The following is a 26,676-nucleotide window of genomic DNA, read 5'->3' on the forward strand; positions in this document are numbered from 1 at the left end:
CTACTATTATAAATTGTCATAGATTGGGTGGCTTAAACAACAGAAATTTATTTCTCACAGTTCTGGAGACTAGAAAGGCCAAGATTAAGGTGCCAGCAGATCTGGGGGCTGGTGAAGGCCAGCTTCCTGGGTTGTACATGGCTCCCTTTTGCTGTGTACTCACATGTCTTTTCCTCTTTGCATCTTCATGGAAAGAGAGATCTCTCTCACGGCGGCGCCTGTGGCTCAGTGAGTAGGGCGCCGGCCCCATATGCTGAGGGTGGCGGGTTCAAACCCAGCCACGGCCAAACTGCAACAAAAAATAGCCACCCGTTGTGGCGGGCCTCCCAGCTGCTTGGGAGGCTGAGGCAAGAGAATCGCGTAAGCCCAAGAGTTAGAGGTTGCTGTGAGCCGTGTAACGACACGGCACTCTACCGGAGGATGGTACAGTGAGATTCTGTCTCTACAAAAAAAAAAAAAAAGAGAGAGAGAGATCTCTCTCTTTCCTCTTGTTCATATATTATTATTATTATATTGTTTTTTGGTTGCAGTTTGGCCAGGGCCAGTTTTGAACCCGTCACCCTTGGTATGTGGGGCCGGGCGCCCTACTCACTGAGCCACAGGCGCCTCCCCCTCCTCTTCTTATAAAAGCACTAATTCCATCATGAGAATCCTCCTCTAGACTTAATTACTTCCAAAGACCACATCCAAATAACCATGCTACTGGGAGATATATATGAACTTCAGTATATGAACTGGTTGGTAACAGTGACACAAACTTCAACCCATAACAGAAATAAACAAATCTTGACTAGGATATTTGTTTATTTCACTGAGAGTGTCGATTGATCTCTTCCTGATCAATCGACCAGGTGTAAGTAAGTAAAGGTGTGGGAAGTTGAGAGGGAACCTAGATAGCTATGATTTCTGGCTTCTGCCTGGTCCTCCCTCCAATTGAAGATTAAGGGTATCCAGTGGTCCAGCAGCCCATTACTCTGCCGTTGTTCCTATTACCCCTGGATAATGGTGACTGATGAGAGATACAGGGGTCAGGTGAAAGAGGAATCTGTCTACCTGGCAGACATTTTTAAGGAGTGACCGACGCCAGCAGAGATCATCGATTTCTCAAGAATATTCTTTACCCAGGTTGTCCTTTCTCAGATCGCCTGTAGATAGGCCACCATGCTTGTTTGGTGAGGGGATAGAGGCAAGGAAAAATGTGAATGTTTTCATGACTCTCCTATAGAAATGAACTTTCTGGGCGGCGCCTGTGGCTCAGTGAGTAGGGCGCCGGCCCCATATGCCGAGGGTGGCAGGTTCAAACCCAGCCCCGGCCAAACTGTAACAAAAAAATAGCTGGGTGTTGTGGCGGGCGCCTGTAGTCCCAGCTGCTCCGGAGGCTGAGGCAGGAGAATCGCATAAGCCCAAGAGTTGGGGGTTGCTGTGAGCGGTGTGACGCCACGGCACTCTACCCGAGGGCGGTACAGCGAGACTGTCTCTACAAAAAAAAAAAAAAGAAGAAGAAATGAACTTTCCAGTTCATCTTGGCTGACCCACACTAGCAAATACTTCATTATCAAAATGCTAGCCCTACAGTTGGTTTTTCATGGTGTTTATTGAATATATTCTTAAAGGAAACCAAACAATTTCACTACAAAATATACTTTGTGGATATACTACATGTTTTGAGATAGCCTGCAAAGTTATCTTTGGTAGGAGAAATCGGCATCTGTAGAAAAAAACAGGCTTTTTCACAGGCCCTCTTTACCCAGACAAGGAAGGATCAACTTAGAGTCTGACACCTTTAAAATTCTGACAGAGGCCAAGGGAGGGCATGGTAGCTCAAGCCTGTAATCCTAGCCTGGGAGGCTGAGAAAAGAGGATCACTCAGGCTCAGAAGTTTGAGACCAGACTGAGCAAGAGCGAGACCCCATCTCTACTAAAAATAGAAAAATTAGCCCATGCCCATAATTCCAGCTACTCAGAAGGCTGAAGCATGAGGATTGCCCGAGGCCAAGAGATTGAGGTTACTGTGAGCTATGATGCCATAGCACTCTGCCCAGAGCAAGATAGTGTGATTCTGTCTAAAAAAAAAAAAGAAAAGAAAAGTCTGACAGAAACATTTACTGTCAACTCTTTCCAAGGGCTATTACCAAGCGGTTCTTCTGCATAACAAGATCATCTTTGCTAGCCAGGCCTTTCCTTTTTTCTCCCTCCCATAATCTATTTTGCCAAGATCTAAGTCCCCCAACCTCAAGGTACACAAGTGGCAACTATCTACCAGCAGTTCTCAACCTGTGAGTCGCGACCCCTTTGTAACAATGAAAATACATCACGGCCTTAGGAAGGTTGAGAACCACTGGAACCGTTCCTTTGAGTTTTCATACTTTGTATGACTTCCAGGCACACCTGTGCATGTAATAAAATTTATATGCTTTTTTATCCTATTAATTATGTATTATCAGGTTTTTTTAATACAGTCGAATGACTGAACATTCAAGGGAAAAATTTAAACTTCCCAACACTTCTCACTGTTCCTGTCTACCACCCTGTGAACATTATTATTCCTTAAACCACCTTCTCCCCAAAGGCAAGTACTTTCTCGGTTCTGGTGAGAATGAAGAAAGTTGATGTTACTAGCTTTAAAAAGAAAAAAAGTTTGGGAATTATGTATAGATTTGAGTTGGGACCTCCATGTTATTTACAAAAATATCCCGGAGCTGTTCCTTGGTTTCAGGATGCTCATGCATTCTACTGAAACCAAGGAACAGAAAATATCCTAGAACAGATTAATTTGGGGTATAATTTAAAGGGAAAGCCCTTAAAAGGCGGCAGACATCCTTAGTCACGTGAGTCTTCTTTTTCCTTCACTTTCTTCCTTCAGCTCCCCTAACTGCCATTCGCTGGGCAAAACAAAACCTTACGGAACAGCTTCTATTCACAAGCATTAAGACTCTTATCCCCTTTTGTCATGCGCATGTATTTTTTAATGTGTTACTGGGTATGGATCTCAAGTGCATCCAGTTCCTTGGTTCCTGATCACCCCATGGCCTGACGACCAGGGAGCTGAACAGTTAAAGTTTTCTAGAGTAGTCTGGAGCCTGTGGGTGAGGGGAATTACTGTGTCCTGCGTTGAGAGAGAAGGTGAGAGGTCCGGACCCACCGCCTCTCCCAGCCAAGCCTGTGCCGCAGCACACAGGCAAGCGTTCCGAGGTATTCCGGCGCCTCCACCCCCCGCCCTGCCCGGCGCAGGCAGGACGTGATGCAGCACGGTGTGTGATGCGCCAGGCGGCCGCCAGAGGGCGCGAGAACCTGCAGCCCTCGTGTGATGGCGTCGCCGGGACCGGGAAGGGAAGGTGGTCCTGCTGCGAGGAGGGGCGAATGGGGCCCGGTAACCCGCAGTGAGAGCCGGGCCGCTCCTTATCCCGGAGCTGCCGGCTTCCGCGTAGGGCCCACCCGGCCCTCCATTCTCACCAGCCCGAAGGCTCCACCCCGATCTGCGCTCCCCGAGTGACCTCGGCGCCCGGGCCCGGAGCCGGGGCGCCCACCCCGCGGCCCCACTCCCGCCCCAGCTCGAAGCCCGGGGAGCAGGCGGCGGCCAGGTCTCCGGAGAGTAACGACTGGAGGGCGGAGGCCCCGGCTCGGCCAGATCGGCCGCCGAAGGACAATGGCCGGAGGGACTGCGGGAGCGAGCGCCGAGGAACCGGGGAGCCGGGGCGCTGGAAGCCCCGCCCCGCGGCCGGCACCCTGACAACGCGGGCGGGCCGGGCCGCGCCGCCTGCTCCCCGCCCCTGGGTGGCCGCGCCGGGCGGGGCCGGGGCCAGAGCGCCGCCGTCGCTGCCGCTGCAGCTCCTCTGCGGATCGGGGGCCGGGGCCGGGGCCCGGGCGCCCTCCCTCCCAGCTTCTCCCGCCATGAGCCAGGGGAGTCCGGGGGACTGGGCCCCCCTCGACCCCACCCCCGGTCCTCCAGCACCCCCGAACCCCTTCGTGCATGAGTTACATCTCTCCCGCCTCCAGAGAGTTAAGGTAAGGTGTGGGCAGTGGGCGTCGGGAGGACTTGTGGGGAAATGAAAATTGGCCCTTTTATAGCCCTGGCCAACGGACTTGGGGATCCATAGAAAGGACTTGGCTGAGAGGCTTGCGGAGCAGGAGTGCGGGGATGCGCACGTGGGGGCGGCCGGGGGCGGGCTAGGAGTCCTGGAGAGGACTCGGGCTTGGGCAGTAGACAAGCTCGAAGACGTGCAAGAACTGAGTAGGTGGGGATGGAGGACCGCAGGAGACCCAGGGGCAGGAGAGATGGAGGGCCTGGGGCAATGCGGATTACATCCTGCGGAGGCTGATGCTAGGATGGAGTCGGCTACAGAAAGGCGGGATGGGGGCAGGGACGTGCTGAGTGCTCCTCGCGGGGCTCTGACTTAGAGGGAAGACGTTTCTAGGCCTGAAGCTTGCGTCCTTGTGCCCTTCCAACACCCCTTCTTCCTATTCCCCCCACCCCGCACTGCAGCACCTCTGGGAGGGGGCAGGGAGGATAGAAAGGGGGTTGGCACCAGGAAGTGGAGAGCCTCGGGGACCTGGGGGTGGTGTGGAGAGGGAGTGTCCAGGGTTTCTGCTGTCATCGACTCCCCTGAGACGGGCTCCAGGGGCTAGGTTTGTTTACCTGCTCCCTCCCCAAGGCAGCCTATGGAGTCACCCTGGCTCCTGGCAACCCCAACCCACGGAGTAGGGCCGAGCTCTTCTCTTCTCCATCCCCCAGTACTGTGGGATTCCTGTTGGGCAGAAAGCTGACCCCAGGCCTGAATAGTGGACCTCTCAGTGTTTCCAACCTCTGCCTCCCAGGCCGAAAGTAGAAAGAACTGTACACCTGGTTTTCTGTTGTACATAGAGCTATTTATGGAATAGGATGTGGGGGAGGAGGACCTATCTCTAGCCTATTCCATATCAAGTGCAGTGCGAGCATTTCACATTGGTTATCTCATTAAATCCTCTAAGTGCTAGATGCGTTTTATGACATTCCCTTTTATAGATGGGGTGGGGACCAACTGCTAGACAGAAAATGAGGCCCTTGATACTTTTAATCTTTTATTCTCTTGCCCTCCTTTATATCGTCACCCCACTTGGGTCCTAGTCTCCTCTCTTGTTCCCACATCAATCACCTCTCACCTGCAAAGAATGATGGTCTTCTGCTCCTGGGTCCATCATTGTGGGAGGTGCTGTGGAAGGAGCATCTCCCAGGCCTGAAGTGGCATTCTCTCCCGCCTTCTGCAGTTCTGCCTCCTGGGGGCATTGCTGGCCCCCATCCGAGTGCTTTTGGCCTTTATCGTCCTCTTTCTCCTCTGGCCCTTTGCCTGGCTGCAAGTGGCTGGTCTTACTGAGGAGCAGCTTCAGGAGCCAATTACAGGATGGAGGAAGTAAGTGGGAGATCAGCCCGCAGAGACCCTACTTCTCTTCCCTCCTGTATATTCTGCTCCCCTTTTGAGAAGAGGAGGGAGGGTTCTAAAACTACTCAAACCAACCACAGTAGGTGGGATGAGTCAGCCAGATTCAGATGTGGTACCCAGGATTTCAACTCCGTCTAATGTGGCCTGATAAGTCCCAAAGTGGCCAGAGACTTCAGCCCTTGACCAAGGCCTATTTGAGGGGAAAAGAGGGGTGTCCTACTTTCCTGGTGCCTGAATCTGGGGGTGAGCAAGGGTCAGAACTGCTGCCTCCACTGATACCCAGCCTTGCCCTGCCAGGACTGTGTGCCACAATGGGGTGCTGGGCCTGAGCCGCCTGCTCTTTTTCCTGCTGGGCTTCCTCCGGATTCGCGTTCGTGGCCAGCGGGCCTCTCGCCTTCAAGCCCCTGTCCTTGTTGCTGCCCCCCACTCCACTTTCTTTGACCCCATTGTTCTGCTGCCCTGTGACCTGCCCAAGGTTGTGTCTCGAGCTGAGAACCTTTCTGTGCCTGTCATTGGAGGTGAGAGAGTTCAACAGGGGGAAGGGGGAAGGATGGCAACTCTTGGCCAAAAAAGTCAGGAATTAGAGACACTGGAGAGAAGAACTGGCCACAAGTGGGGAGGGAGAAGTTAGAAGGGATTGGTAAGTGAAATATCAATTAATACTATTGTCAACCCAATCTCTGACACTCTGAGGGCTGGGGTGTGGAGAAGGTGTTGGAGGGAGCTCTGATCAGTTTTCTAAAAGGACTACAAAGGGATTGTCCCTAGGACAAAGATAACTGAAAGCTATCATGCTTGTAATCCTAGCACTTTGGGAGGCCAAGGTGGGTGGATTGCTTGAGCTCACAAGTTCAAGACCAGCCTGAGCAAGAGTGAGAACCCCGTCTCTACTTTAAAAAATGAAAAACTGAGGCAAGAGGATCGCTTGAGCCCAACAGTTTGAGGTTGCTGTGAGCTATGATGCAACAGCACTCTACCAAGGGCAGCAAAAGTGAGACTGTGTCTCAAAACAAAACAAAAAAAGAGATAACTGAGAATTATCTCATACTGTTAGGAAATGGAGGCTGCAAATGTTTATGCCCCTGGGTGGAAACCAAATGACTCCTCCTTATATCCTTCCCACCCCCAGCTCTTCTTCGATTCAACCAAGCCATCCTAGTATCCCGGCATGACCCAGCCTCTCGGCGCAGAGTGGTGGAGGAGGTCCGAAGGCGGGCCACCTCAGGAGGCAAGTGGCCCCAGGTGGGTAAGGGCTTTGAGACCTTCTCACCTTTTATGTCCTCCTAAAGAGGCTTTCCATTCCTCTTTCCTTCCCTTCAGCTTTCTCCACCTTTTCCTGCTCTTTTCTTTTATTCCCCCAGGTGCTGTTCTTTCCTGAGGGCACCTGTTCCAACAAGAAGGCTTTGCTTAAGTTCAAACCAGGTGAATAAAGGGATAGTGGGTGGTACGGTGTGGGAAAAAGCAGTGGCAGGTTCAGAGCAGGAACTCTGGAATAACCCAAGAAATGGAAAGGTGGGGAGGGATGGGGAACTTCCTAGCTGATGCTGACAAGTCAAGGAGTTAGAGGGAAAATGATCACTGAATGGAGCAAGGCCCCATCTCATCTGAGAACTGGCCAGACCCCCATACTCATGCCTTCCAGCTACCTCCATGTACTAACCTCTGCCTGGGGGTGGGGGTGGAAATGGGATTTAGGAGCCTTCATCGCAGGGGTACCTGTGCAGCCTGTCCTCATCCGCTACCCCAACAGTCTGGTGAGTCTTTAGTCCAAAAAAGGGGGGAAGGGAAGCATGAATCCGCCCTAAATGGAAATAAGTGAAAACTGTGGGTGTTGTAATGGGATGTGCGTCTGGGGGCGGGGTCAGGGCCTCTCCTCCAAGATAATTGGCCAGTTCCAAGGACTGGAAATAAAAGTAATGTTCGTCTACCCTCTCCTCTGTTTCTTTCATAGGACACCACTAGCTGGGCATGGAGGGGCCCCGGAGTGTGAGTTCTGGTATTCCTGGGGTGAGGGTGGAATGCAAGGTCCATTAGACAATTCCTGGCCCATCTTTCAATCTCCAGAATTGAAAAGGTGAATGGGCCTTTTTCATCCCAAGACTGAGAAAACGCTAGAGAAGGAGAAGCCCCTTTCCCTCTGATCTCTCCATATAACCTGGTGGTGCTTTCAGCTCTTTTACCTAAGTCATTCCTGGTGTGATTATGGCTTGTCTGCACTTTCCTATGTTTCTGTGATTCTTCCTTTCTTGTCCCTTCTTAAGATCCACCAGACATGCCTCTTCCCTTTTTCTTCTGTTACTGAAACCTCTGGTGATCTTCAGTTTTTCCTCTGGCATGTCTCTGCAGCTCTGCTGTCTTTCTCAGCCACCTTTCTGGCCTTCCCCTCAAGTCTCCCAGCTGACTCTATGGCTAGGAGTCCATTTGTGTATCAACAGGCAGGACTTTTCCTCTCCCCTCCTCAGGGGAGGTGAGCGCCAATATCTCTCTTCTCCTAGACTCAAAGTCCTCTGGCTCACAGCTTCTCAGCCCTGCAGCATTGTGGATGTGGAGGTAGGACCCCCATGAATGGGATGGGAAAATGGACATCTCAGACTCCTAAAGCCTTGGAGAAGGAAGATGGAACCAGTTACTCCTTACTTTGAAGTCCTGATAAGAACTGTATCTGTTTCAGTTCCTCCCTGTGTATCACCCCAGCACTGAGGAGAGCAGGGACCCCACCCTCTATGCTAACAATGTCCAGAGAGTCATGGCACAGTGAGTTTCCCACAAAGTATTTCCTGGAGCAAATAGCCAGGGCAAAGAAACCACAAGGTGGGGGGCAGGGAAGGGCAAGGTTTTGAGGCAAAGATAGGGAAGCAGGCAGTGGAAAAGTCTCATGAACAGCTGTGACTATGAAGAGAAAGTTAAAGGGGCCTGATGGGCTCTCCCTACTCAGTCAACCAGAATCAGTAATGAACCCTCAGAAGTTTCCTCTGTTTCTTGCCCCCTCTATTCCATCCCTCTTCCTTCTGTAGGGCCCTGGGCATTCCAGCCACCGAATGTGAATTTGTAGGGAGTTTGCCTGTGATTGTGGTGGGCCGGCTGAAGGTGGCGTTGGAGCCACAGCTCTGGGAACTGGGAAAGGTGCTTCGTAAGGCTGGGTAAGTGGCTTTGACAATGAGGGTATGAGCATTGTCACAGAGTGAGAAAGAATGAGAAGAAAGGGGAAAAAATGGGAAAGAGCAAGGAAAATCTTTAAAACGTAAAAATAGGAACTTTAGGAAAAGTAAAGCTCGGCGCCAGCCACATACACCAGAGCTGGCAGGTTCGAATCCAGCCCAGGCCTGCCAAACAACAATGAAAACTACCACCAAAAAATAGCCGGGTATTGTGGTGTGCACTTGTAGTCCCAGCTACTTGAGAAGCTGAGGCAAGAGAATCGCTTAAGCCCAGGAGTTGGAAGTTGCTGTGAGCTGTGATGCCACAATACTCTACACAGGGCAACAGCTTGAGGCTCTGTCTCAAAAAAGAAAAAAAATTTGAAAAAGAAAAGTTAATGGAGTGCCTCAGCACCCATAGCTCAGTGGTTAGGGAGCCAGCCACATACACTAAAGCAGGAGGATTCAAACCTGGCCTGGGCCTGCTAAACAACAATGACAACTGCAACAACAACAACAAAAAAATAGGTGGGCCTTGTGGTGGGCGCCTATAGTCCCAGCTACTTGGGAAGCTGAGACAAAAGAATTGCTTAAGCCGAAGAGTTTGAGGTTGCTGTGAGCTGTAACGCCACAACACTCTACTGAGGGTGACAAAGTGAGACTTGGTGGGGGTGGGGAAGAAAAGTTAATGGAGTAAATAAAAGGAAGGGGAAAAAAGAAACAAGTATATATAATAAACATGTGAAAAAGTAAGATAGACTCTCAAGGGCCTGTGAGTCAATATATCTTAGAAAAACTGTAGCAGGGCCAGGCCTGGTGGCTCACATTTGTAATCCTAGCCCTTTGGTAGGCTGAGACAGGCAGATTGCTTGAGCTCATGAGTTCAAGACCAGCCTGAGCAAGAGCGAGACCTCGTGTCTACTAAAAATAGAAAATCTAGCCAGGCGTTGTAGCAGGCACCTATAATCCCAATTACTTGGGAGGCTGAGGCAAGAGGATCTCTTGAGCCAAGAGTTTGAGGTTGCTGTGAGCTATGACACCATGGCACTCTACCCCAGGGTGACAGAGTCAGACTCTGTCTAAAAAAAATAAAAGGAAAAACAGCAGGTGACCCTGTGCTGGGAGAACTCAATGGTCCTGCTGGGTGGTATGTCTAGGAAGAAACTGATACAGCTCTCTGCCTTCAACATTTCCATTGTAGGCTATCCCCTGGCTGTGTGGACGCTGGGGCAGAGCCAGGCCGGAGTCGAATGATCAGCCAGGAAGAGTTTGCCAAGCAGCTACAGCTCGCTGATCCTCAAACAGTGGCTGGTGCCTTTAGCTACTTCCAGCAGGTAAAGGAACTGGAACACAGAGGTCAGAACCCAGGCTTGCCCTCCAGGCTGACATGTTCAGGACTTAAGGACCATCTCCTAGTATCCATATCACTGGCATTGGGTGCTCAGTTTGGAGCCTGCACAGGCGCTTTTGACAGCGCTTGTCAGATGGCATCTGAGATCCACAGGAGGATTCATTTTTTTGTCAAGTATCCAGTGCATTGAAGAGCAATGTTTTAATCATTGTGAGGAAAAACAAGCAAGAAACAATGAATCAGTAAAGTCTATACATTTCTAAAGCCACTTAAGAGATTGGCAAAGATGAGGAATCATAAGACCTTGAGGGGCGCTGGGGGAAGTTCTCAGAAGAAGAGTCACGAAGGTTAGGGGGAGAAGATGACATGAAGAAAACAACACTAGACAGGTTAGACAGTTGAGAGTTTGAGACCCAGAAGTATTTTTAATACTTGGGCAGACTATTTTAAGTATCCTTGTGGCTTCTCTGAGGATTCCTGAACTTCTTAAAGCGTCTTGGCAAACCCTGTATTTCCTGGGATTTAACCAAGTTTCCTTGTCAAATTATAATCTAGAAGATTCTTGTGTTTGTAAATAACTAGCAGTGGTTCCAAGGAGCATTTTTGGATCTGAGATGCAGACTGTGACTCTCGAGAGCCTCTGAAGGGACAGAGTGACCATGCATAGATTCCTTAGATTGAGGCAGGCTGTCCCCGAAAAGAGAGCATTCCCTCCGTTTAGCCTGTAGCAGAGCAGAAGCAAAAATCCAAATCCATGGTCTTCCATAGAGCTGGCACTGCAGGCATCCTCCTGGGGCTTTCTGTAAGAAATTATGCCAGTGGCCCCCTTTCAGTCTGTTGGACTAGTTCTGCCACATAGGCTGAGTCAGAGGAGGGAACCAGTCTGTCCAGGTTGGGGGCCTGGAATGCCCTCCTTTGACATGTCAGAAACTTGATGGTAATTTCATTCCTAAGGGATTCCCAAACATTCCTAGGAAGTCCCTTTATGGGAAGTCTTTGTCACCAGGTGACTTGGTATAGTTTGAGAAACCCTATGACTTGAGAGAAATTCCAGGGGTTCCTAGAGAGTTTGCGGTTCACAGTTCTGAGAGAAGCAGTCACAGGGATTATCTTCATGCCTGCTTTGAAGAGGGAGGAGACAAAACCCTTAGAGCAGGAGAGAGGCTGCAGGGTCCCCACACTGCCCTGGTTTCTTCTTCACTCTCCAGGATGCCGAGGGTATGGTGGACTTCCGAGATGTAGCCCTTGCACTAGCAGCTCTGGATGGGGGCAGGAGCCTCAAGGAGCTGACTCGCCTGGCCTTTGAGGTACCTGTGGGTAGGGGGCATCTCATGATTATGTTCACCTCACATCAGGAGGTTGTGGGGTGTACTGTTTCAGCATCTTCTAGATAGTAGGTGCTTAGTATCTAACCCCTTGACAAACTGTCTAAAGCTGAAGATTCGGAGTATCTCTTTTGGGGCCTACCTGGGACCAGGAAGGGGGCAACAGCTATAGTCTACAGTTTTCCCACAGAAAAGACCTTGAGGGTTAGGAAAGACATGAGCACAGCACTTGTGGAAGAGGAGGAGCCTGTCAGGCCAACCTGCAAGGCAGTGTGAGGCAATGGCGTGAGAAGAAAACTTGACTTTCATCCCTTTCTCTCCCAAGCTGTTTGCTGAAGAGCACACAGAGGGGCCCGGCCGCCTGCTGTACAAAGATGGCTTCAGCACCATCCTGCACCTGCTGCTGGGTTCTCCACACCCTGCTGCCACCACTTTGCATGCTGAGCTGTGCCAGGCGGGACCCAGCCAAGGCCTTTCCCTCTGTGAGTCACTGTCTTCTCAGCCTCGCATGAACATTCATGGCAGTAAGCTGGGACAAACAGGCTGGACAGGGAGAGAGGATGTAAAACTGGACTTGGGAAGTTAATAGATTATAGGGGGCCAGGATGGATCATTTCTGAGAAAAGAATCGGGGCATCTTCTTCCCCTCATTCTTAGGTCTTTTCATTCTTTCCCATTTTATTCTTCTTTGTCCAGGTCAGTTCCAGAACTTCTCCCTCAATGACCCACTCTATGGGAAGCTCTTCAGCACCTACCTGCGCCCCCCCCACACCTCCCAGATACCAAATGCCTCATCCCAAGGCAGCCTCACTGCTCTGGCCAACGGGACTGGGCAAGCGCCCAAGCAGAAGGGCGACTGAGCACCTTGACCCCATCTCTGCTCCTGTTTGACTTTTGTTATCATTATCTGTTTTACGTTGATTTTAATTTTTTGTTTGGTTGTGTTTTTTGTAAGAAACTATTTTATATATAAATATATATCTATATCTATTAAAAAAATGAAGCTCAGTCACATTGATGGTATCATTAGATGGGAAGCAAAGGGGTGAATGGTTGGTTGTAGGATGCTCACTGGGAGATCCCAAAGGGTCCTTCAGGGTCAGTGTTGAAGGGCTGGGTCACTCCTCTTGGCTGTAGCTGAACGGATCCTCATCCAGATGGACAGGGCTCTTTCCTGCGCAAAAATCACAGAGATTTCATATCCTCCCCTACTACTGTCATCCCTTGTATGTGCACATTTCAACAGACTTCTTCACAAACCTCTTTTAAGCCCATTCCCTTTTGTTCTGTCCTCATTCAAGATTAAAAAATAGCTTACTATCATTCCCTATTTAATAGTTCTACAGAGACTTCATTCCTTCACCTGCAGTGGAAACAGAGTTTTGTCAGGAAGGAACAGGCCTCTTCCCTGCAGGTCAGACCACCCATATAGGAGGGTCTCTGTGCCATGGGATGAGCTGTGAACAGTTCAGTCCTTTTTGTCCAGTCTCTTCAAGGAAGAGAAAACAAGGCCCCCTAAAAGTGTTGTGTCTAGACATAATTATGGAAAACTAATTAGATTTAGAAAGTTAGATCTCTATTTCAGATGTGACAGGTAAAAGCATCTTTCCATCTGTAGACTTAAAGAGAGGCAGATAATTATAGGATGTCCAGACAAGCCCTCCCAACACCAAGTCCAGGCTTGCGATGAAGGATGAACAGAGTGATCATTGGAGACTTCTCAGCCTCCAATTGGGGGAATTATCACTACCTGAAAGCCAGTCTGTTGCCAAGAGGAGGTTGCAGGGAGTGAAGGTAAGGCTAGAGGCAAGGTAAGGTATTTAGATTTGTAGAACCCCTACCTCCTTTCTTTATAGTACCTTACAATCTTGCAGGAAAGACATGAGTACAAAAGAAAGGCACCGTGAAAGCACTGTCCAATGAAAACAATCTTTATTCAGTTTTTTCCCATATAACTCCTTCCAAAGGTATATCCCCCTCACTTCCCACTAAGGGAACAATCCACATCCTAGCCAGTCTGACCTGCCTCTCCACACATAGCACCTTTGCAGAACAATAAAAACAACATTGGATTGAGGCTGACTCTCCATTGGTGAGCACCAGAGGTGAAATCTGCTTTGGGGCACCCACCTTTGGGGACTCGCAAGTGGGGTCAGATGGTCCTGTCCCTACTGGCTACGACGTCGTTTCTTCCTTTTGCCTGTGACAAAACTGTCACGCCGCCTTTTACGGGGCTGTGAGGGCCGAACCACTCCCAGAGCCAGGGTTTTCTCCCCAGGGACCCCAAGTTGAACTCCTGAGTGGGATTTCTTTTCAGCAGGGGCTGGACCTCCAGCTAGAACTCGCTTCCCAGACTTGACAACAGGATATGGAGGTTGGCTGAGGCCTCTTGCCTCAGCACAGAGAAGGTGGGATGCTTTCTGGGTAGCCCGACCTCCTGGGGCATGGCGGGGACTGAGAGGAAGCCGCTTTGGCGACAGGCTAAGTTTAGATGCCAAGAGGTAGGCAAAGTTGGAGAGTTCCTCATCTTCCTCCTCTGCCTCCTTCTCCTTTTCCTTGGCTCCTTCTGCTGAGCTACATGTCTCACTAACAGGAGGGTTTTCTCTCAGGACTAAGGCATCCTTGGTTTCCTGTATAGGGGAAGTGCTTCCATGGTCCTGGTGAAAAGATACTGATTTGGGGGTTTCAAGTGCATAAGACTCTTGACTCCCTTCTAAAGGAACACAGTCTTTAGGCTTGGAAAGATCAGCATCCTCCCTGCCCTCTCCTTGGAGGTCATAAGAATTAAAATTTGGCAGGCAAGTATCCTCGCTGACCCCTAGCTGGAGTCCACAGTCATCTCTAACATCTAGTGTGCTGATGTGATCTGTGGTTACCACCAGGGGAGAAAAGGAGGTGCCCCTGCTCTCTGCCTCTTGGCTAGCCTCAGGGAAGGAAGAACCATCCTGGGTCCCCAGGATAAGGAGATCACCTTGGCAAACAGGCAGGAGGGTTTCTTTGGAAGATCCCACTGTGGAGGGCCCAATTCTGCTTTCCAGCAAAGGGGAGCAACCTTTAGCCCACAGATCACTGGGATCCCGTAAGGTCTCAGGGCTTTGTTCTCTTTTTTCTTTGGGGCTCGGGGCCGGGCTATTTGCCCTTGGAGGACCTGGCAAGCTGCGGTAGTTTCTCTTTTCTAGGGCAGCTATGGCATCTGTGCTTCCATAGGAACTCACACTGCCCTCCTCATCCCCAGGGGCTGTGGTTTCTCCAGAACCCGGAGTAATATTGTTTCTGGAACCCAGTGCCTGGCAGCCTACCTGGGGCTCAGTTACATGTTTCCCATCTCGGAAGCTCTCTAGGACTTCTTCAATCTGTATTGGCAATTCCAAGCTTACAGCATCCATCTCACTGCTCAGCCAAAGTTCTGGGCTGAGAGAGGAGCCGTCCCTGTCCCCAGCTGCTCTAGGGGAAGGGTTCTGATTGTAACTTGGATTCATGGGAAGACCACTGCCATCTCCCAATGCTGCTCCTGAACCATCTTTCTGGGGCACTGCTAATGGCTCCTGCCCTTGAGGAAGCACTCCAAGACCCCCCATCTGTTGTCCTGTTGGCAGCCCCAGGACTTGACTATCTAGCCCCTGTCCTTGCAGAGGAGATGGCTCTGCAAGTCCAGCATCCAAGCTGGGAGCTCTCTCACGCTGGTCTTCCTGCCAGCAAAGGGGCAGAGCATCTGAAGTTCCATCAACACCCAGGCAGAGTCCAGGGGACCCAGCACCTCCGGGGTGGCTATCCTGATATGAAGATATCTGGTTTATAACCTTCCCAGACCCTCTTCTCTCCATACCCGAGGGCCCCTGAGTTCCCTGAGGAGTTGCACGGTCTAGTGACAGGTCCCAGCTCCTGTGGGGTGGCAAAGTGTTCCCATCTGTGCGCAACCCCCTCAGGCCATCTAGGGCTCGCACCCGCCCACTGTGCACTTCTCTTGCCCGCTTTCCCAGAGAAGAAGCCTTTCCCAGGCGAACAGTGCCCCCAGGCCCGCGAGGCCCAGGCAAGGGCCGAAGCCGCCCACCCCCATCTTCGTCTTCATCAGAAACAGAAGGACTTGAGTCGGATTGAGCTCCACTGCAACTTGGAGGTGCCTCCGCATCCTCCTCTTCTTCCAAGGCCAGGAGTCGTTTCTGGACTAGCTGGAAGAGAAGGATAAATACCAGTTCTATACATGGTTGTGAGAAGAGGGGCTGACGGGGTGGTAGGAGATGGTATTTGGGCAAAGCAGGGAAAGCAAGCACGAGGTTTAAATGATAGTAGCTCTCTCCTGCCTTCTTTTGCCTTATTCCTATGCTTTGGGCCTTTATACTTTCATTTCCTGTTTCCACAGCCCCTTACCTACTAGCACATGAGGCCCAATCCTAAAGCTGTTTATTTCTAGAGCCATGTCATCCATGACAGTGTAGACTTAGATAAAATCATGAGAGCTTCTTATTTTGATATTCCCTCCATCCTAGGCTTACTTGGGCGAGAGTAAGTCCTTCTTCTTGTTCCAGCTCCTCGATTAAGGCCAAGGGATCCCTCTGTTGTTCTGGGGACAGCAGATCTGCCAGAAATTGAGGGTGAATGACGGCCTCCACCTGGGGAACAGAAGGAAAAGTGATGTGAGTCCTCGATGGGAGGTAACCTATGAAACAAGCCACTGCAGAGAAGTAGCCATGAGCCCTCCCAACTTCACCTTCACCCCCAGGTTTGTTATAAACCACAAACACCAAACTGTACATACACGTGTGTGTGTACACATACATACACATTGCTTCCCCAGGGAGCCCACCCCATATCTACTAGAAACCAGACGTGTAGGCCCAGCCCACCTTGGAGACAAAAACCTCCTCAGAACACAGGTCTTCAATGTAGCTCAGGAGACCTGAGTCTGGGTACATCCCTTCCTCCTCTTGCTGCTGCTCTTCTTCTTCTTCCTGCTTTCCTTCTGGCTCCCCAGTGGCTGAGTGACTCCCCACCAGCCCTTCCATGATATCAGTGTACTCCTTCACAGCTTCTGGTGGGATCTCCTTGGGGGCCTCAGGAACTGGAGGCCTCTGAGGTTTGCGCTGACGCCTGCGGGGAGCCCGTGCCTTGGAGGCTGCCTTCTTTGGAATGTACACTAAGGGAAGAGATGGATGGGGCATGGGCAGTGGCACCACAACTATGGCTTCTACCTCCCAACTCTGCTTCTAAGGGCAGCAACCTGGGTACACAGAAATGGTTCCAGGCTGGATCAAGCCAACCTGGAAGAGTTGTAGCCATTTGAAGATTTAGGAGCTGGAGGATCTAAGAGAAAATCACTGTATGAGGAATCTTAGAACCCATAAAATTCTAAGAAACTCCTTGGTCTGGACCTCATTTCTAAGGGAGATGAGGTATTCTGTGCCTCACTGACAGTCTTGTTGAGAGTTTACTTGTCCAAGAGCAATACTGCTTTCAGGACAAAGGGAACCTGAGAACCCAGCCTCGTAAGAGGTGGTCTTTTTGGAACATCACAGGCCACTCTGGAGGGAAGGTGGCAGAACCATGGGCGATGTCATTCCTAATCTGGGGCTGGCTTCTGTGCACCTCCCTTTGAGCCTTTGGCCCATGACTCCTGTTGGAATTGGGTAGCCTTACCTGACTGCTGGCAAACCTCAGGGACAAGGGGTCCTGGAGGATCAAGTTTCAAAGAGGCTGCAGTAGACAGGCCCTGAGACCCATTGGTTAGCTGGGAATTCTGAAGCTGCATCTCCTCCTCAGCCTCAAACTCCATGAACCTGCAAAGGGTGAGGAAGGCACAGGCAGTGCTGAGGGGACCAGGACTGCCACGAACCCAGGCTGCAGAAAAGCATAAGAAAGGAAGTGCTCTCAATTGGCCACAACCTGCCCAAGTCATGTCACCCAGGAGGGAGCTGCTCACGGGGAACCTAATAACAGTTCTTGGGAAACCTGGAGAGTTTCCCATAGTCCCTTCAATCATCACTTAGGAAGACTTAAGAAAAGAAATGATTTAGAGCTTATAAACTCTTCCGGGACCTAGCCCTGGCTTTCACCTTTTTCCCATGCCTTGTCTCTCCCAACTTCACAGGTTGTATACAGCAGCACTTAATACAGGTTTGTGGAATTCAGTCAAGCTTGAGCAATCACCTGGTGGGAGCTCACAAGTGGGCCCCTGGAGGCCTCATCTGCCCTGCCTACAACCATAAAGTGAGTTCCTGAAGCAGCACTGGCCTGTAGGCAGTGCTGAGATATCCAATCCGGAGGCTGGGCCTGGGGCCTTGGAAAGGTGAATCTAGGAGGCAGGGCCCAGAAGATTTTGGAGAAGAAAGTAGAAGCTAAACTTGGGAGAGGCCGTTCATTTTCCTCAGAGTAGAAGCTAAACTTGGGAAAGGGCGTTCATTTTCCTCAGAGAAGTAGAAGCTAAACTTGGGAAAGGGCGTTCAATTTCCTCACGGTTTTGTTTTAACAAAGGACATCATCATGGAAAAATAGTGAAAGAGCCAGGAGATCACTCTGGACATCTTAGGACCTTGACTTCCCCTGGCTCTTCCAGAACCAGTCTCACTCTCAGATAAGAAAGGATTTTCTGTGCACTATTTCCAAAGGAGGAGGGGTAATCCTAAAGTTCTGCAACAAGAGCCACTTGTTACCTGGTCAGTGAGAAAATAACCTTCCTAGAAGAGCTTACCTCCTCTTTGCTACATCCCTTCAGCAAGGGATTTCTACACCTATCGGGCTCTGATATCCTCCTAAGACCTACAATATCAAGGCCCCTATATTAGATTCAAGATCTGGAGAGGAAGGAGCTTCCAAGAGAAAACAGGATAGAAAAACTCAGAAGTCAAGGTGGTGGAAGCAGCAGAAAGGATCCAGGAGACCCCATCCTAGTCTACACCCCTTCTCCTAAATTCCTTTTAATAATCCCCCACTCATCCAGACAGAAGCCTATAATACAGCTTGTGCCACTGTCCCCAGGGCTCTCAGCCACACAGCCCCTCTCCGGAGGAGGAGTGTCCATCAGACTCACTTTTCTGCCATCTCATAAAAGATCATCCGGTCAAAGTTGCTGGTTCGCTCCCACTCCTGCACCGCCCTCGGCAGTCCCTCCTCCAGGGTCATGGTGGGCTTCAGTCGGGCCAGGGAACGAAGCACTGGGCTAAAACCCACCTTGTGTCAGTCACATTCTAAAAGTGTGGCCCGCCCACCTGAATTCAACCCCTGCTGCTCAACACATATAATGTGCCCCTCAGTCCCTGTCATGTCCCCTTCTGATTAGACTCCCAGAATCAACCTCCCCCATCAGTTCATTTACCACACTTGCCTGTCTTCTCACTGACATTTGCAAATCTCACACAAAATCAGATAATTCTCCCCACCTTTCAAAATCAAAGGCTGCAACCACCCCTAATTCTCACAGTGCTATCCTCAGCCAAACATTAGGAAGGAAGCACTCATGTTATTAAATGAATGCGATTCACTATAAAGTAGGCTTACCCCTGCCCAGAGGCTCTTGCATTTAATCTCTAATTGAAGGCTGTGTGGTGTTTTTATTTATTGGTTTTTTTTGTGTGTGTGTGTGTGTGTCTTTGTTTCCAGGATACCCTCACAGTCCAACACCAATACTAGACCCCATACACACACTTCTGGAAGGCCCCTGAGCCCTTTATAATCCAGAAGAAATAATGAACCTGGCCTAAAGTAAGGGCTTAGTTTTTTTTTCCCTTCGAGTCCTAAAACTTTATTGTGCATTAGAATCACCTGGGGAAGGTCATTATAACTATTAATTGCATCACCCTAGCATCCCAGGGACTGAGCATTTTACCACCTTCCCTGTTACAGAGGTCTGCACTGCACTTTGGGGGAGACTCCAGCCAGAAGCCTGAGTATGAAGCAGGAGCAGGCTAGGACCCAAAACGAATGGATCCTGCCTAGCCCCTGAGAGCCCATACTGGCTCAAGGTTTAGAAATTCCACCTGCCAGTCTCTAAGAAAACAAGGAATCACTATGATGCTCTCCACCTAGGACTTTAGGGGAGCCCCCAGATTCATTTGCTCCATGGTCAGGGTGGGGCGGGGGGCTCCTCTAGGATCAGCCACTGGAGGAGCACCATGGAAATTTTTTTTTTTTTTTGTGGTTTTTGGCCGGGGCTGGGTTTGAACCCACCACCTCCAGCATATGGGACCGGCGCCCTACTCCTTGAGCCACAGGCACTGCCCACCATGGAAATTTTTTAAAGTCCAATAAAATGTGCTATGTGCTATATAGTGGCTCACACAAAATGCACAGTGCAGTTGAGAGAGACAGCTGGTCTGGGTGGGAAGGAGAGAATATTCCTTGTATTCCTTGTGACTAATGACAACTTTATAAACAAAACAAACAACCATGACCTGGGGCTCCTGTGGTACCCTTAAGGGAGACTGTGTTGGCCTTCTGAGTTCTTTTTCTCTTTTAGACTGCCTTTGTATAATCACAATAATCATAAGTTGGTTTGGCACCTGTAGCACAGTGGTTACGGCACCATCCACATGCACCAAGACTGGTGGGTTTGTGCCCGGCCTGGGCCAGCTAACCAACAATGACAACTGCAACAAAAAAAAAATAGCCGGGCAAAAAAAAAAAATAGCCGGGCGTTGTGGCAGCTGCCTATAGTCCCAGCTACTGGGAGGCTGAGGCAAAAGAATTGCTTGACCTCAAGAATTTGAGGTTGCTGTGAGCTGTGACAGCACAGCACTCTACCGAGGGCGACATAGTGAGACTCTATCTCAAAAAATAATAATAATAACAATAAGTTACCATTTAATGAAGCAGTCTGTATGCCAGACTCTTTGCCAAGCACCTCACATAGATCGGCCCATTTAATCTTCTCAGCAACTCTCTAAGGTAGGTATAATTATCCCCTTTTTATCCCCTTTCTAAAGGGATGTGAAATGTCCTACCCAGGATCAAAACTCTAGTGAGTGGTGGAGCCCAGGCTCTTCTTTGACCACTAAACGAGCTCTACCACTACCCTACTTCAACTTGACTTCTGAATAACATGGGTGGGGAGGGCTGTGGAGTGCCGGGCTCCTCCCCAGTACTCCTCGTCCTGGCTGGTGTGGACGGCTCGACTCCGTGTGGGAAGGCAGTAAAGTAGGGCAGAAGGAGCCTAGCACTTGCAGCCAGAGATCTAACTCCCAGTTACTGTCCTTACTTTGACTGTGAGCTTTTGTCTTTTCATCTGTAAATGAAGATTACCATCAAACCGCTTGCCTGAGTCCCCAGGGTTGAGAGGATCACTTAAGGGAAGACACTTGAAGGTTGTTATAAACTGGGAAGTGGGTGCAGGGGCTGACTGATTATGATTATTATTATGTTTTCCATCCTCATAGCATCTCCATGGCCTTCATGACCTGCCATCAAGTATTTCTAAATAGCCTAAGCTCCCACTTCTAAGCCAAAATCCTTATCTAAAAGCCCTAGAAGAATTAGTCTCAGATCTCCCCACTTACATAAGAAAACAAGAAAGAGCTTCTGCATCAGGACTTTGGGGGAAATGCCTCCGGGCCAAGGCTTTGTAACGCTGCCAGCGACGGAAGTTCTCATAAACACCCTTGGAAGTATAGGAGAGGTCCCCCAGTGAGGGCTTTGATTGGATGGCTGCAAGGCCTCCTTCCCCAGTGGTGCCATGTAGTCCCGGCCAAGCCTGTTCCAAAGGCACAATGGGGGCCAGTTGGGCAACTGGTGGTGAAGCCTGAGGAGGGGTCCCAACAGCCTTTGTGGGCAAAGTGGTCTTCATGTTAGAAGCTGTCACAAATAGAGGTGGCGGATCCTCAGGACCCCCACAGGGAGCACCTGAGGCAATCCAATTGAGGGCAGTCTGAGTAAGGATAAAGTTCTGAGTTGGAGAGGGCTCAGCTGGTCCCCCTTCTGTCTTGACTTTAACAATGACCTTGCCAGCCCCACTGGGGCAAGGGCCCCCATCCCCTGTCACCAACAATGGGCTAGGGAAAGCAGAGAGCACAAGTGGGTTGCCTGGAGAGAATGCTGAAGGCACGGGGGCCTGTGGAGGTGGCTCCCAGGGTGTTTGGTCTGGTGGGCCAGGAGTAGATGGGGGAAAGGGAAGTGCAGTGAAAGGAGACAGGGTGGCACCAGGTTTCACGGTCATATCAGGTCCTGGCAATGGAGATGCTGTTGAGACAAAGCAAAAAAAACAGGAATGGAGTAGGAGAAAAAAAGACCAGAGTTAGTCTTAGTTCCCCAATAGACCTTAAAGTCTCAGAGCAATTATTCTCAACAGGTGACAAAGGGAGTAGGGACAGGGAACCTCAGTAGTTGGCAAATGACCCCCAAATGATTTTGATGTCCCTTACTCCAAGTTGAGAAGTTACTGTATTATAGAAGTTGTTGTTTATTTTGTTTTTCCAATTTTTTGGTAGAGAAGGGGTCCTCACTATGTTGCCCAGGCTAGTCTTGAACACCTGGCCTCAAGTGATCCTCCTGCACTCAGAGTGTGCAGAGGCGTGAACCACTGTACTTGGACACTGTTCTCTTTCCAAAAAGACACATAGGCCCTTGTCTGCCCAGAAGAGACATGCCCAAGGCATCCTGAGAGTAAGAGTTTCTCTAAGAAAATTCCTAGCAATAATCGCCTGCTAGCCACATCAGCAGTTCCCTAAGACAGGGAAAGGATTGACACCCACTCTGCGGGGAAAACAGTCCACAGCAGCCTCAATGCAGTAAGAGTCCAGGATAAATTCTAGCCCTACTCCAGGTACCCACACAGGCCCTTGGGAAAGAGGCAGTTTCCAAAAGATTCTTGGCCCATTCCCTCTAAATCTCTTCTGTCTTTCCTAATCTGAAACAGCAGCAGAAGAAAGGCACAGTCTACAAGCAGGAGCAATGACTCCAGGACACATGAAGTTCATATGTCCTATCACATCCACCCATTAAACATGTACGTCTCCTATTCATACCTACTCCAAACAAGAGATTCAAACCACTTGAACACTGCTTGCTCCCAGCTGCTCTGTGGCCCATCACCACTCACAGAAGTGCTGCTCCCAGAAGAGGGTATGTGAATTGAAATTTTGGTTCCCAGAAATTTTGTTATATAACAACCAGGAATAACTGCACAGGATTAGATAAGGAACAGGAAATGGGTGAGGGAAGGATGTCATGGAGAGGGAGTTTCCAGAGATTTAAAAACTATTAAAATTTTGTGATGCAGACTATGAGTATTCCTTCTGTTTGGAGTTCCTTATACCAGAAATTCAGGGCCCCCTGGGAACAGGGAGCTGAGCTGGGTGCTAAGGAAAGGACAATGAAGTCTGCTGAGAAGGAGCTATACAAACTCCATTCAAAGAGCCCAAAGGTAAGTACACAGTATGTACTTTATCAATCAGGACCAAGGCCGGTGGCTGGGGAGGTGGCTCACACCAGTAATCCTAGCACATGGGGAGGCTGAGGTGGGAGAACTGTTTTGAGGCCAGGAGTTTGACACCAGCCTGAGCAAGATAGCAGGATTCCATATCTACAAAAAATGTTTTATAAAAGCAGGTATGGTGGCCTGTGCCTGTAGTCCCAGCTACTCAGGAGACTGAAGTGGGAGGACTGCTTGAGCCCAGGAGTTCAAGGCTGCAGTAAGTTATGGTTGGACCATCGCACTTCAACCTAGTGACAAAGTGAGACCCTGCCTCAAAAAAAAAAAAAAAAAAAAAAAATTAATCAGGACCTGTGTCTCCTAGGACTTTTAATAATAATAATAATAATGATAATAATAAACATAATCTATTTAATTTTAAGCTACTCTCCTCTCCCTTACAAAAAATACTCCACTGGCAAACTTACAACACTCAGCTTCTGCTTTCTAACCATGGAATACACGCACGAGGAAACTCAGATTCAAATTCATCTCAACCATAAAGCAGAGGGATAGGAGTATGCCATGGAGTACTGAACACAATGAAAGGGGTCTGGGGGCCTGAGTTCCACAAAGCAGAAGAAAAACTAAGAGCATCACTAGGTCCCAGCTCGAGACCTGGCTGAATTGACACCTCCCCTAGCCATGATGAAGCAAGAAAATTGCCTCCTGGGCATGCTTATAACTTTGACTCAAACTGTACAAAAGCAATTCATGTAACCCAAACATATGTACCCCTCTAATATTCTGAAATTTAAAAATATATTAATTAAAAGCAAAATAGAAAAAAAAAAAAAGAAAAGAAAATTGCCTCCTGGACTGAAAAGAGAAGCCACTTCTGGGGCTGGAAGGAGCCATGGGACTCTGAACAGAGGGAATAACTTCCAGCACAGAAAACCTTTATTTGTCTACAACAGAAACCCTACAAACAATTTCCCCCCAAAAGACTAGACCGGCCCCCTACTCTACCATCCTCTACCCACTCCTACCCTCCACAAGATTGACAGTGCCCTCCACCCCCAGCCCTGCTATATTCTCAGAGCAAAATCTGAGAGCAGGCTTCCATTGGCTAAAGAAGACAGGAACTTGGACCTTCCCCTTAATCCCTCTCTGTGCCTTGCTTAGGACAGAGATCTCCAATCCCCTCTCCTGCCACACAAACACATCCCCTGTTTCAGAGAATCGCAATGTTAACTAATATCCATACACACACCATGTTTCTTTGGAGGTGCCTTGAGTCACCTCCAGGAAGGCCCTGTTCATTTCACAACCCCAATGTGAATGATAAAATCACGTTCCCCAGCCTCCCCAAATGCGATGACTTTGGTGGGGTCTAGCATCTCATATTCCTTTAGATCAGCCCTAAGAACATGTTCCCAGGTGAAGTGTCAAATTTGAAACCCCAAGGATGTGAGCAGGTGGTGGGGAACTCCCCACAACCTGCAGACTTACCTCCATCTGAAGCCATCCTTTCAGGTTTAGGCACTAACCGTAGCCGTCAGAAAAGCTTTAGAATGAGACAGTCAGGTGCAGGATCCAACAAGTAAGGTGGCTCCCGTAGATACACAGGGATCTAAGGAAGGAAGGATAAAGGTCAGATCAAAACAGAACTAGAATCTAAGACACAAAGCATTCTGTTGTGGGGGAGGGGAGAGGGAAAGGTTAAGTGGGGAGATACTCCATTAAGTGGGCAATAAGCAGGAATTCCCTCCAAACTAGAGCTTGGCAACACAATTGATGCCTCTTTAGAGAAATTTGTAAATTCTTTCTCAAACCCCAGCATTACTATTTTACATTTTGGTTCCCTATATTGTGATTCTTCACCAACATGTCATTTTGTGCTCAAATTCCACACTTATATAATTAAGTTTCTACTAATAGCAAGTTAGCAATAGAATCCTGACTTAATTCAATGATGCCTATATTCTCTGAGCCAAATTCAGAGCACATTGTCTGTATACTTAAGGGTCAAGGGAACCAAAGTCTGAAATTAGAATTATCAGATGATCCAGTTGTATGCATATCAATTGCCTTGGAAATTGCCCTGCAGTACCCAAAATGTCCACTATCCGAAACTCGAAACTCGGAAGTCCACAGGAAGCCACAGCCTTACTTTTTGCTGAAAAGGGCCACTAAATAAAAACCTGACCATGTACCCTAAAATTTTAAGACCAGAAAATATAATTTTGTGTTAAATTACTTAAATTTTGTTTAAATAAGTAATATATTTGCATGGTTCAAAAGTCAAACTGTGCAAAATCAAATATATACCAATGAGTTTACCTCCCACCTCTTTCCCCATAACCAAGTTCTCTATCCAAGAAAAAAACAATTATCATTTGTTTTCTTGTGAATCCCTGCAGAGATATTTATGCAACTACAAGAAAACCCAACCTGTATTCTTTCGAAAAAAAACTTTCAGATTTTTCTGGTTACAAAATTAAGATATGTTCCAATGTTTTTGTCATTATAAATGACGCTGTAAATGTGATCATCTTTGTAATTATATCTTGGTTCCTTTTTTAAAACTAGACTCCTATGAGGAGAATTTCTATGTTCTTCTAAAAGTTCGAAATACTCCTAGAAGGTGTGCCTTAGTATATTATTATTAGCTACTCACCATATAAGAAAGAACGCTGAATTTGCAGTAGAGACTTGAGTTTGTATCTTGGTTCCACCCCTAAAGCACAGTTCCCCAGTTTCATAAAGTAACTTTACGTTCTCTTTGCTTTACAGAATATCGAATACCCGTCATGCACTCTTTACCGCCAACACTTTGAAATGGAGCGGAGGAACTGGATATAGAAGAGGGGAGGGAAGAAAACCACCTTCTTTCTTCCCTAGGGTAAAGGGGTTCTGAATTCTGGAGCCCTCTTTTCTCCGGGCACTAGAAACCCATTGCACCTGAAATAGGCGTGCATTAAGATAAAGACAGGATTCCACACATCAATGTTCAACCCACACCCATCCATACCCCCCTCTGGCACAGTGGACAATATGCCTAGCACACAGTGGGCACACTCCACGTGTTTTAGAACGCCTGCAAGGTTGCAACTGGGCGCCCCAAGCACAGTGATCCTCTGGTGCGCCCTCTTCTGGCTAGCTAGAAAACAAGACAAAATGGACTACATTTCCCAGCATGCTGGAAAATAGACTTCCGGTGAAGGGGGCCGGAAATTGAAGAACGCGTGAGGCAGTCAAACAGACCCAGCTGCAGACGGAATTGGAACTTCGGGTGTGAGTGTGGTCATGTTTCTCCAGTATTACCTCAATGAGCAAGGAGATCGGGTCTATACACTGAAGGTAAGGAGAGGAACAGGGCGTAAGTGGGTCTGGTCCGAAATGTAGATGGGAGGAGTGGTTGAGAGCACCCACCGAGTTACTTAGGTGGGTGCGGAGAACCAGAAAGCCCCGAACCGTGGCCGGGTAGAGCCGCGAGGGCACGGCTTGATAGGAACATCCTTTCGCCTGTCTTTTTGTTTGCTCCTTGTCGTCTTGCCGCGTCCTCCTTTCACCGCTCCTCTGCAGAGATCATGTTCTCTCTTTCTCGAGCAGAAATTTGACCCTATGGGACAACAGACCTGTTCGGCCCACCCGGCTCGGTTCTCCCCGGACGACAAATACTCGCGACATCGAATCACCATCAAGAAACGATTCAAGGTGCTCATGACCCAGCAACCGCTGCCTGTCCTCTAAGGGTCCCTTAAATTTCATGTTTCTTCTGCCTCCTGCTACCCCTCAGAGACTCCATAACCAAATTCGATTTGTCCATCATGAAGTCATTTTTCCATCCAGGCTCTTTGGAGTCCACGCTCTTCATGGTCTATGATCATGCTCGTGTGCGGCAGTTACTGTGGCATCTCCCAGCTTTAAAGGGAACAAGTTTGACTCCTCCCCCCCACATTTGAAACTTCTGCCAGATTATTAAAGATAAAATGATTCGAAAGAGGTCTCATTTTGTGTGTTGTTAAAGGAAAGGTTTGCAAATTTAGAAAAATCGAGGGAGATGGAGGAGAGAGTATCTCAGGGAGTTACAAGTCCTCTTGAAAGA

General features: G+C 49.0%; 3 protein-coding genes across 3 annotated transcripts; 2 read left to right on the plus strand and 1 right to left on the minus strand.

Moving 5' to 3' along the window:
• Positions 1-3,276: 3,276 nt before the first annotated feature.
• On the plus strand, positions 3,277-12,234 carry LPCAT4 (lysophosphatidylcholine acyltransferase 4). The gene is made up of 14 exons (XM_053595022.1): positions 3,277-4,005; positions 5,245-5,387; positions 5,715-5,935; positions 6,547-6,659; positions 6,779-6,839; positions 7,113-7,171; positions 7,369-7,403; positions 7,913-7,967; positions 8,089-8,171; positions 8,432-8,557; positions 9,756-9,888; positions 11,114-11,212; positions 11,556-11,712; positions 11,927-12,234. Exons 1-14 carry the CDS (start codon positions 3,892-3,894, stop codon positions 12,088-12,090), a joined length of 1,563 nt encoding a protein of 520 aa, XP_053450997.1. The 5' UTR covers positions 3,277-3,891; the 3' UTR covers positions 12,091-12,234.
• A 976-nt stretch (positions 12,235-13,210) lies between these two features.
• NUTM1 (NUT midline carcinoma family member 1) lies at positions 13,211-24,108 on the minus strand. Its single transcript, XM_053595021.1, has 7 exons — positions 24,078-24,108; positions 20,716-21,394; positions 18,255-18,383; positions 16,865-17,004; positions 16,075-16,364; positions 15,724-15,840; positions 13,211-15,399 (listed from the first exon to the last, which is right to left on the minus strand). Exons 1-7 carry the CDS (start codon positions 24,091-24,093, stop codon positions 13,399-13,401), a joined length of 3,372 nt encoding a protein of 1,123 aa, XP_053450996.1. The 5' UTR covers positions 24,094-24,108; the 3' UTR covers positions 13,211-13,398.
• A 1,682-nt stretch (positions 24,109-25,790) lies between these two features.
• Positions 25,791-26,568, plus strand: NOP10 (NOP10 ribonucleoprotein). The gene is made up of 2 exons (XM_053595037.1): positions 25,791-25,928; positions 26,181-26,568. Exons 1-2 carry the CDS (start codon positions 25,875-25,877, stop codon positions 26,319-26,321), a joined length of 195 nt encoding a protein of 64 aa, XP_053451012.1. The 5' UTR covers positions 25,791-25,874; the 3' UTR covers positions 26,322-26,568.
• Positions 26,569-26,676: the final 108 nt, after the last annotated feature.

This window comes from Nycticebus coucang, chromosome 6, assembly GCF_027406575.1.
Source record: "Nycticebus coucang isolate mNycCou1 chromosome 6, mNycCou1.pri, whole genome shotgun sequence".
Lineage (NCBI taxonomy): Eukaryota > Metazoa > Chordata > Mammalia > Primates > Lorisidae > Nycticebus > Nycticebus coucang.